Genomic DNA, 12,147 nt, shown 5'->3' on the forward strand with positions numbered 1-12,147 from the left:
TACAAAAATATAACACTGATCATATTACTCAACTCACAATAGGCAATCGTTTAAAATTTAACACTTTTAAATCCCAAGATGAATTTGCCCCTACTCTCTTTTTTTAAATGAAATTATAAAATCACGATTGTTTCCCTTTTTTTGTGGTTTATGGGGCTAGTATCCGCCCGGGTCTCAACCAGGGCTGCGGATTCGGAGTCGTAGTCGTGGAGTCGGAGTCGGAGTCGAAAACAATTACGGTGTCACTGGAGTCGGAGTCGGTAAAAATATACCGACTCTGACTCCGACTCCAGTTAAATTTACATTTTATAAGGCCTTCGTTTAGTCTGTAGTGTTGTGCAGTGCACACTCCTTATAAGTAGATTATATGAAAAAATATATATATATATATATAAAATGTAATAAATCTCATCGTCTTATCTTCGTGGTCATTCCACTAAACCCCCAAAACGTCCTTGTGCAACACTGGCTTTCAAATTTATACATAGACCGATAAACATCCAAAGTATTACTTGAATAAATTAAACACCTCCATTTTACACCTGTTGACACACAGTCACGGCCCGCGGGAGCTGTAATATTCCTGTCAAGTTCCATATGCATCGTTTCCATCACTCCATCAGTTTGGTGGTTTCTCCCACTGCTGTGTTGCCAAACAGTAGGATAATTATGATTTCAACTGTAGACTACCGAAATAATACTACCTCTTCTCTCCTTTACCCTTCGTTTTCCCCTCTATACTTTTTAACATTGAATTATTGAAATAAGGATATTTAAAGTTGAAAAAAAAAGTTTCACGTTTCAAACATGTTCAGCTGTATCTTGTTTTGTACTCGTATCGATAAATTCGGTTCCAGGACCAGAGTAATGTCCATCGCAATAATCGCATAGCAGTACCAGTATGTAGTTAAACCAAAAGGTACTTGTGTCAGTAATTTTAGTAAATTAAGACAAAAGAAGGTATGAAAACATATGAAGTATAATGATACCCAAAAACTATGTGTGATACATATACCTTTCAGTATCATACATGTTCAGCTGTAACACTCGACCTTGTACCGTACTCGTATCAATAAGGCTTATTTTCTCTATATTTACTGTTTCCTTTCAAGAAATTTGCCTAAACTTCTTTTATAAAGTATTTTCATTTTTTTTTCAAAACTATATATGTAAAAAAAAAATCTTACATTATATTTTTTTATTATTAGGTCTATATATCCTTTCCAAAGGTTATATTTCAACTTTTGTTATAAAGAACAGTATTTTTGTTTTTGAAATGTACTTATCACTTATTTGCAAAGATATATATTATGCTAAATGTCTTACATTATAGAATCTTTTTTTTTTACTGAATTTTCTTCAATATCCTTTAAAAAAAATTCTCTACTTCAGTTATAAATATTAATAAAGAGGTCAAACATAGGAAAGCCACAGTATAACACATGTATTTATTCTTTGATATAAACCAGTTATAATGATTTAGTCTACTCAAGATTGGAGCGTATGTGTGTTGTATAGGCTTTATAAAATATGTAGGCCATAATCAGTTAATTACATGAGGAGTCGGAGTCGGAGTCGGAGGTTCTGTGTTCCGACTCCACAGCCCTGGTCTCAACCTTCCGGGTGGTCTGAAACTGTTCATACATGAACGCAGGAGATGATGTCCATGGTGTGCCGCTATTGCAGTGACGATACCTTATTCTAAGTTCATGGTGTTGATTGAGTGAGTAGACAGTGAGTAGATATGGCAATATAGATAGTATTCTGCTATGAGAATACTGATGAGGCAATTGAAATTTATAAAGGAGTTCTGTTTTGTATAGAGGAGACAGCCAGACAGAGATAGTAATAATAGTGGTAGTAGCAGTAAGAAATGAAGAAGGAAGAGGCCATTGGAGTGATGGGGTCGGTTCTCTTCTTTGGGTGTGATGTCGTGAAGGCGGGTTATTGAAACAATTCGAGACGGTTTTCTCGTCTATATTAGTGTTCAATACACTCAGCAGATCTTACCCGATCTGCTCCCATCTAGTCACTGCTGGCCCCCTCGTTCGCTTCTGCTTCGTATTAGTAGAACTGTTGACAAAGCATTTTTTTTGATGGGGGTTGCCAGCCTTATAATTATTCTTAATTAAATCTAGTGACACGGAAGTTAGTAATTCATATATAGTATCATATTTTCATTATAAGGATGTGTAGTTGTTTCTTGTGATTTGATTATTATCCGTATTAATCTAAATACGGAGTATTACATGTATGTTGGAAAAGACGTTGTTTGGAATGAGATTATTTCACGGTATGATCACGTGAAGGAAGAGCTCAGGGGCGTGTGTGTATATATCTTCGTATGTGTGTTGCAATGTAGTTTTCCATGGGCTGGGGGTCGCATCCTTACTCGGGCCTTTTGCTGTTGCTACTGCAGGGCCTTTTTTCTTCTCTCTCTCTCTCTCTCTCTTTTGTGGGGGTGTTTTGCGGGACTGTCACAGACGATGATCGACAACCTTGAGGCGGCCCGGGACAGTTCCTGCATGAAATCAGGAGTGTCCTCTACGTAATGCCACCGTTAAGGTTGGCGGTCTCCGGAGGAGATTTGGAAGGGAGAGCACCCTTCAGGGACCCTTGGTCTTCTAAGGAACCGGTGGTTGTGTGGGTGGGTGTTCCTCGCCCCTCCTCTCCCTTCCCCACTCAACCCTCGAGTAATGTCACCCGTTCTTGCGAGGTTTGCTTGTTCGTTTCTCCAAAGTTTCTTAGTGCTACATCTTTTATATGAATTTACTGATAGCCTAGTGTGTCATAAAATTGCTCCATTTTCTCTCATGCGTATATCACGTTTTCTATATACATTGTATTATTCCTTGCTACCGTGTTGTGATTCAACATGGTATTGAGTCACGTGCTAGACTCGTGATCGACAGCTATTACCCTCCCGCATGAGAACTCGGAGTTCTTATATGTCCGATCTATGGATAATTTTGCAACCTTATACACACACAATTCCTTGCTCACGAGAGTTGGAGTGCCGGCTCGCAGTGCAGTGATACTGAATTATTTCAACCCTGCGCGGGAATCGAACTGGGCCGCTGGAGTAGCGACCATGCCAATACGTTTTCGTCACCTATGCAGCTAGACCCAGTTTTCAAGACACTGCCATCAAAGGGAAGATGACCCTAGATGACCTCCCTCTCGGCCAAGGTCGAAGTCGTGAGGCAGAGAAGCGATCTGCAGTTTCTCTCCCTCGAAGACTCGAAGGGGGTAGATGGAGTCAGGCTTGGAGTAGGACTCCAGTCGAGAACCGCGAAAGAATTATTGCTCTCATTATCAAAAGAGCTAATGAATCTTTCTTCTTCTTCTTCTTCTTTTATTTCCTTCTTGTTTTTCTTCTTCGTCTGCTTATTCTTGTTTTTCATCTTCCCCTTCTTCGTCATCTTCTCCTTTTCCTTTTTGTTTTTCTTTCTCTTCTTTCGTTCTTTTTCTGTGTTTGGTTTTCCTTTACTTGTCATTCTTATTCACCTTCTTCTATTACTTCTTCCTCTTCTTTCGTTCTTTTTTCCCTTCTACTTGTCATTCTTCTTCTTTCATTCTTTTTCTCTTTTTATTTTCTTTCACTTGTCATTCTTGTTCCCCTTCTTCGACTTCCTCTTCTTTCGTTCTTTTTCTATTTTTAATTACCATTCTACTTGCCATTCTTCTTCACCTTCTTCGACATTTTTCTCTTCTTTCTTTCTTTTTCTGTTTTTTTTTTTCATTCTACTTGTCATTCTTCTTCACCTTCTTCTTCTTTCGTTCTTTTTGTTTTTGATTTTCCCTCTATTTATCATTCTTCTTCTTTCGTTCTTTTTCTGTTTGTTTTTATATATCATTCTTCTTCGCCTTCTTCGACTTCCTCTTCTTTTATTTTTGTTTTTTTCTGTTTTGGGGTTTCCTTTTACTTGTCATTCTTCTTTACCTTCTTCGACTTCTTCCCTTTCTTTCGTTCATTTTCTGTTCTCGTTTTTCTTTCTACTTATCATTCTTCTTCGTCTTCTTTCGTTTTTCCCTCTTTTCAGTTTTCATTTCCTTGTCATTCTTCTTCACCTTCTCCGTCTTCTTCTTTCGTCCTTTTTCTGTTTTCGGGTTTCCTTCTCCTTACCGTTTTTCTTCTCTCTTTCCGAACAGAGTAAAACGAGAGAGGTAGGTGTGCGACAGGGCTGTGTTTTGTCACCAGATATACTGTACAAGTTATGGAGGTGTATGGAAAAATATGCACGGATAGAGGGTATCATCAGTAAAGGGGAAGATATCATAATCGTTTATGTAGCTATTCTTATTGTGGATTCAGATTAAAATATAATGGTGATAATGATAATAATAACTGTAATAATAATGACACTAAAACATACATATACCAAAGGCTCTTTTCCCCCTTACACGGGGGGTAGCCAAAAGACAAAGGCATGAAAACCACTCTCACCCATTCCATCCCATACATAATCCACTCTCCTCTACCCTCTTCCCTCCCTCTTATTTTGGCACCTCCTGGATGACGGGTCATCCCTGCATCTTGTCCACTGCCCTAGGTCAGAAGCAATGTCGCAAGACACAGCACATCTACAGCAAGGCCCCTCACGCAAAAAAGGAAAAGACGGGGAGAAATCCCTTCGGGCTGCGTCAATTTATTTTTCATACCCCCATCACCCACCCACTCCCAATCATGCATCACAGCATCATCCATACATAACCTTTCTCCACTCACCCCTATCTTCTGTCCTCTCCTGTCCTTCCTCAACAGACATTCCCCTCTTTCCCAATGCCTCTTTTACCCCATCCATCCTAGGTCGCCCCCTCATGTTCACTCCTTCCACCTCTGCCTTACACACATCTTTTACTAATCTTTCTTCACTCATTCTTTCCATGTGTCCAAACCATCCTAATACTCTTTCATCAACCCTATCTCCCAACTCCCTTTCCAACCCCGTTCTCCTCCTCACCTCCTCATTTCTCATTCTATCTAGCCTAGTAACCCCTATCACACTTCTCGTGCATTTCATCTTAAACACATTCAAATTCCTTCTCTCTTCCTCTCTTATGTTCCATGTTTCTGCCCCGTACAATGCTGTCGGCACAATCACTCCTTCATACAATCTCCTCTGAACATCCAGCCCCAAATGTCTATTTCTCATTACACTTTTTAATCCACCAAGGCATTTACTCGCTTCTCTCTACATTCTACCTCCAGCTCCACTCCTCCCTTTCCTGCCACATTTGCACCCAAGTATCTAAAACTAACCACTTCCTCCAGTCTCTCTCCCTTAATATTCACTTCCAGCCTGCTGCCACTCTCTCCCCTTGTACATCTCATCACCTTTCTTTTACCCATATTTATCTACAATCTCCTTCTTTCAAACACCTTCCCAAACTCTGTTACTAACTTCCTCAATCCCTCCTCTGATCCTGCTACAATTGCAGTGTCGTCAGCAAACAACAACTGGCTTATTTCCCACTTTTCTTTAACCATCTCCAATCCCCGACCCACTACCCTAGCATTCACCTCTCGCACCACCCCACCCATGTATAAATTGAACAGCCAGGGTGACATAACATTCCCTGACGAAGTCCCATATTTACCTCAAATCACTCACTCTCCATTTCTAATTCTAACACAAGCTCTACTACTCTCATAAAAAAATCTTCACTACTCTTAACATCTTTTTTCCTATTCTATATATCTGCATTATCTCCCACAGTGCCTTCCTGTCTACCCTGTCATAAGACTTTTCCAGATTCATAAAAGCCCCAAAAACATCCTTACCTTTTCCTATAGCTTTCTCACATATCTGTCTTACCACAAAAATCTTATCTACACAACCCCTACCTGTCCTAAACCCACACTGTTCCTCACCAATTACTCCCTCTGTTTCTCTCCTAATCCACTCAATCAAGACCCTCCCATAAGCCTTCCCAACTACACTTAACAAGCTAATCCCTCTGAAACTACTACACTCACACCTGTCCCCTTTTCCTTTGTAAAGTGGAACTATACAGGCACTCCTCCAGTCCTCCGGCACTCTACCCTCTTTTAAACTATCATTAAATAACCTCACCAGCCAGTCCACCATAACTGTACCTCCTTTTTTCAGACGTTCTGCATGTCACCCATCCAACTCAGGCGCCTTACCTGCTTTCATCACCTTAACAACTGCTTTCACTTCATCCTTTTTTATTTCTCCTCCATTTTCCTCACTCATCACTCTCATTTTTTAGCGCTTCCCACTGCAACTACCTTTCCCTCCCTATCCTCCTTCACATTTAGCAACTCCCTAAAATACTCTGCCCACCTTCCTCTCACTGCCTTCTCTTCCATTATCATCTCTCCATCTGCACCTTTTACCTTTTCTTCTCTACTTGATTCGCCTCCCCTTCCTCTCTTAATTTCTTTCCGAAACATTTTTTTATAACTTTCACACATTTCTGTCATATTCTTACCCTATTTCACATCTGCTTTCCTCTTTGCCTCCTTTATCTTATGCTTTACTTCTCTTCTCTTTACTTTGTACCTCTCATGTGATTCCCTAGTCCTAATTTGTAACCAATCTATGAAAGCCTGCTTCTTCTCTTCTACACCCTTCTTTGTTTCCTCATCCCACCACTCACTACCCTTCTATTTCTTCCCGCCCCCCTTGTTCCACACACCATCTTTGCAAACCTCATGACTCCCTCCTTGAACCATCCTCATTTCTCCTCCACTCCTAGTTCTACTCTATCCTTCACTCCCTCCTACTCCCCTCTCAGGTTCCTCTTATACTCTTTATTCTTTTCTTTCTCATTTAAGTGGTTCACTCTAAGTACCTCCCTACCTTCTGCCCTTTTCCTCTTTCTCCACCTATTTTCCACTCTCAACTCACCTTCCACCAAAAAATGATCTGATATTCCCCACTCTCTCCCCTTAGAACATGTACATCCTAAACTCTTCCGACTATACTCCTGGTTACCACTATACAGTCCATTAACGGTCTTTCAATAATAATGATAATAATAATGATAATAATAATAATAATAACGATAATAATAATAATGATAATAATAATAATAATGATATTATTATTATTATTATTATTATTAATAATAATAATAATAATAATAATAATGATAATAATGATAATAATAATAATAATGATAATAATAATAATAATAATAATGAAAATAATAATAATAACGATAATAATAAAAGTGATAATATTGATAATGATAGTAATTACAACAACAATAAGAACATAAACCCAATAGAATTTTATAAAATAGATAAAAACAGATCAACCAAATAAGATTAGTAAATAGATAATTCACTTTCGGAAAAATTCCCCGGATTTTTTTCCCTCCCAAACTTGAATGATAAACAGATAATTTCACAGCATTCATGACGATGTTTGGTCGTCTTGGGAACACGACACGATCCAGATTTGATGTGTACACCACTTCTTTTTAACATTAACCTTGCATTTAACGAAATTGTACTATCTACCGTCAGATGATTTTATTCAGCTGATGGGAAACACGCACTCAAACATACACGGCTCGACGGCGCAGTGATACCGTTTCCAACGGCTATTCCAGCGGTCCTAGTTTAATTCACGCCTAGCGTTGAAATAATTTCTGTATCGCTGCACTACGAGCCAGCACTACAACTTTCGTGGGCAAGGATTTTTTGTGTATGTTTTACCCATAGATCGGACATACATAAGCTCTGAGCTCTCGTGCGGAAGGGTAAAAACTGTCGATCACGAGTCCAACATGTGACCCAAGCCAGACACCTCCACAGTGAAGTGCAGGCCGCACGGTTGAAAGCCAGATCATTGCATTTATCTCTCTGGCACAAGGGACACGACGTCACTACGCGAGGGAGCAGTGAGGTGACGGTTGGTCCCAACTCCTTGAAGGTGGTGGTGGGGGGGGGAGGTGATTGTTATCTTCGTGAGGAGTCGATGGTCAGTTCTAATTCCATAACTAAAATGATCTGGACGACGGGCTTTCACCTGACCACTGCAAGAACAGCGTCATTCCGTTCATAATGCACATCATTAACTCAGTTTAGTCTAGTCCTAAAATTAGCTCAAATTGTACATTGCCACTGTATCGTTGTTATAGTAATAAACCCATTATTGTTATTCTAAATATCTGAATGAAATTGCCAGGCAGGAGGTAGGTGTTCATTCTCATGCGTATTAGCAACTTTTATTCTGACTGCCTGAACACCGGCCTCCACCCAGTAACGAAGGGACTTCTGTTGCCCAGATGTCGAAAACCACGTCTAAGAGGTGACGAGAAGCAGTCATGACAACGGCAAAGGTTTGAAGAATTAACACTCCCCACGCAGTTCTCTTAAGATCATGATTATTATAGAGTTGACACGAGACAACAAAGTTGCCGTACTATATCATCCACGCCTCAGTGCACACTGTCTCCCAAGGCTGTGAAGAGGAGACCGTACCCAGACAGTCGTGTACCGTCCATCTTGAACATCTTTATGGGCGAGCAGCGTTTCAAGGTCATTTCTTAAACGACACCGGGCTAGACTAGTCTTAAATGAAGATGCCAAATTCACAAACCCATCCTTAACCTTCTACACATACAACACTTTATCTGTTTTACCAGTTAAAAACTTAATTGTTATCACGACAGCATTTCCACAGTTAATAACAACTAACGCATTAACCCGTACAACAATGAGATAATGTTTGCCCCGTATTGAGCATTTGTATCTACTTGGCCCCTGACTGAGCATTCTTTGTCAGGGGTGTGCTTCACGATTCTTTCGTCGGCACACGCTAAAGTAATATAGTGGTGCGCAGAGGCAAGGCTGCAAGTGATCCAGTAGTCTGTTTAATCCATCGCGATGTTTGTCACGCAGCAGTCACTGAAACACAAACCCAAGTGCCGGGTGAGTAGAGTATTAATGGACGAGGTATACTTTGTGGTGATAGCTTTACTAGTCGAAAACGGGAATACTGCTGGCCTTGGAACATATCGGTGTTCTCTCTGTCGGGGTTAGAGTGAGGTCATAGCTAAACTATGGCCGCTATTGTTTACCTTGGCAAATTTAAATTCAAGAAAATTAGCGTCTGAAAGGTTGTTCGTTTTAGCTGAGACTGGTCATTATAATTATTAACAGAAACGTTCAAGAAATGTCCGTTACGTTGTGAAACTTTGAACATCTTTGTTTATTTTTTTTATTTAACATAACCCAGTCAACCCTGACGTAATTGAACCTATCTCGAAAGGTTAACGTGTTAACGTGCATTGGTAACGTGTCCCATAAAGTATGAAATAGAAAAAATTCTGACAACAGTTAAACAACAGTAGTAACAGCAACAATGTTATTGACCCTGCCGCAGCCAAGATGGGCAAGCCTTGCGGTGCGATTTAATTTAAGAATAAAGAATGCAAGAGACCATAAGACCTTCACTAGGCAGTTCCATGACCCTAACCATCAGTTATCCCTATCCATTAAGTTAATCAATCTTCTCTTAAAACAACCAACTGTTTCAGCGCTCACTACACGATTCTTGCCTGTTTCCCTTTTACCCAAACTCCAGCTAGTCGATTTTATTCAGTTGAGGGAGTTGACACCTCGCTTCCACGCAGATCCATGCCATAGTGAACATCTGGCAGCTGCAGCTTATTCGTAGAATGAATATTTCATTGCACTTAATGAGTTTCGTTAGTTCGGGGCATATGTGCAGGGCGGGGTTGGGGAGGAGAGGGCACGGCAAAATTACAGAATCACGCAAGTATGGATATTTAAATTGAAACATGTTAGTAGCTCCTAACCTGATATAACCTAAATTAACCAAATGGAATGAATCCATAGAAAACGGAATGCAAAAAAATATGTGGAAAATGTGTTTGGGTGATAACTGGAATAATAGAACCGAGGGCACTCAACTTCCCTCTCCTACCCCTCTCCCCCAACTCCTGCATTTGCTGCATCATGCTTTTGGCTCTGGGCTAAGGAGAGGGTCACCTCAGCCCCCCTCCCCCCTCATCCACACACACACATACACCTTTTGTCTCCCCCCCCCCCACAGCCCTAAGCCAAAAGACCGTTGAACTGTCAGTGTGGGGGTGGGGAGAGGGGGGGTTAGCAGTGGGTTCCAATTGAATTATGGTTATTATTGATAATATCATGTTAACCGTTTACACTCGTGCCATAAGTGGTTTTGTTGTTTTAAGAAGACAAGGATATGAAAAGTGAGAACAGTGAGGGAGGAAATAGGTATGGCATAAGACTGAACGTCTTTCTCGGTAACCGGTGTTTAACAGTTTATTTATTAAATGTGTATATATTTTCTATAGCAAGTAGCATGGATTGGGAGGGGAAGCTGATATGGTAGCTGATATTTCTTCTTATTTCGCTTCGTCTTCATCTTCTTTGAGATTTGCGGGCCAGGGACCCGCCAGACCACAACCTAGCGCCGGTGCGGAGACTGGCAAGTAGATGACTTGTCGGGGGAAGGGACGTTCCGTGTACGAGGAAAAAGTGAGGGTGGGGTGGGGTGGGGGGCGGCGGGGGTTCCCCAAAGCGTCACTGAGTGGATGGAGGAGGGTTGACCTGCTGGACTTGGGTAAGACCGGGTGGTGTCTTGGCTTTGCCAGACTTGTCCATGACCCTGAACAAGGCAATCAAAGACTCGGAGACATCGATCGATAGGTTGGGGAGGAGGGAGGTAAATAGGTACATGTGTAGTCGTATACGTGTGTGAATACGATAATATTAGATAGCTTTGTGGATAGGGATGACAGGTGGTAATATTAGGATATGGAACTGCCTAGTTTAGTTAGGCCTCATGGTCTACCATGCAGTCTCGTCCATTCTTGTGTTGTTATGAATATTACTGTACTTCGGTACAGCCGTCACGATTGAGACGGTCACTTGTTAGATGGGACTAGAGGAGTGACAGGGAGGGGGGGGGATGGGACGTGAGGGAGTTGTGTGTTAGGCTTGTATCCTGGAAGGATCTGTCTTTCGGAGAGTGTACATCGCCCCACATCTCCTAAACGACCTGAGTCCTTCCTATTTCCGAGTATGGGAGGAATAGTGACCCAGTAATTGGCTTTTCCGTTCATCTTCATTAAGTCCCTATTCACACTAGCGGTTTGAACCGGGCAGGAAACCACGGCGGTACCGTATAGTCCAGGTAAAACTGCGCGATTGTGTGTGAACCCCTCCTTTAACTTGTATTGTAATCAAACCGCTAGTGGGAACACGTTCTTTTGAGATGAATAGAGTAAGATTGTAAGTTAAAGCAGATGTAATTTCACTAAATTCTGTCTTGGTGTACCAGCCTCGTCTGTACCTCACTGTCGTCCTTCGATTTTATTCATTTGTTTTATTTTGTGTGAGTGTGTGTGTGTGGAGTAGGGTGTGTGGCTACCACCAGGGTCTCACCACGCCCTAGTCCACGTACGCCGATGCGGGTGCTCGCTTCTTCGTATCATTAGCATCGATGTCATTTTGGGGAAACAAGAAAAGGAGGAGTACTCAATCCTTCCACTCTTGGCATTGTTCACCTGTTGCTTCTGCCGATGCTCTTTATTCGCTGTGTGCTCCTTATTCCTCCTCCTTCTCCTCTTCCTCCGCTTCCTCTTTCACCTCTTCCACCCCCTCCTCCTGCTCCTCTTCCTCCTCCTCCTACTTCTCTTCCTCTTGCTCCTCCTCCTCTTCCTCCTGCTCCTCCTCTTCCTTCTGCTCCTCCTCCTCTTCCTTCTGCTCCTCCTCTTCCTCCTGCTCACCCTCCTGCTCCTCTTGCTCCTCCTCCTCTTCCTCCTGATCCTCCTCCTCTTCTTCTTCCTCCTCCTCCTCCTGCTCCTCCTCTTCCTCCTCTTCCTCCTGCTCCCTCCCCTTTCTTCTCTTTCTCCTCTTCTTCCTGCTCATCCTCCTCCTCTTCCTCCTGCTCCCTCCCCTTTCTTCTCTTTCTCCTCTTCTTCCTGCTCCTCCTCTTCTTCCTCCTGCCCCCTCCCCTTTCTTCTTCTTCCTGATCCTTCTCCTCCTCTTCCTCCTGCTCCTCTTTTCCCTCCTGCTCCGCTTCTTCTTCCTCCTCCTCCTTTCTTCCTCCTCCTCTTTTTGCTCCTCCTCCTCCTCTTCCTCTTCCTCCTGCTCCTCTTCTTCCTCCTCTT

The 12,147-nt window shown here is 41.9% G+C and overlaps 1 protein-coding gene across 2 annotated transcripts in view; it reads left to right on the plus strand.

Moving 5' to 3' along the window:
• The first annotated feature begins 8,762 nt into the window (after positions 1-8,762).
• LOC143035865 (adenosine deaminase-like) overlaps positions 8,763-12,147 on the plus strand; it is an 86,837-nt gene continuing 83,452 nt past the window's right edge. For both annotated transcript variants that reach the window (XM_076202958.1, XM_076202957.1), the window contains exon 1: positions 8,763-8,911. In XM_076202958.1, coding sequence (XP_076059073.1) covers positions 8,867-8,911 — 45 coding nt within the window. In that variant the 5' untranslated portion in view covers positions 8,763-8,866. The remainder of the gene's footprint in view (positions 8,912-12,147) is intronic.

Source organism: Oratosquilla oratoria, chromosome 19, assembly GCF_046742065.1.
Source record: "Oratosquilla oratoria isolate Oo_2021 chromosome 19, ASM4674206v1, whole genome shotgun sequence".
Classification (NCBI taxonomy): Eukaryota; Metazoa; Arthropoda; class Malacostraca; order Stomatopoda; family Squillidae; genus Oratosquilla; species Oratosquilla oratoria.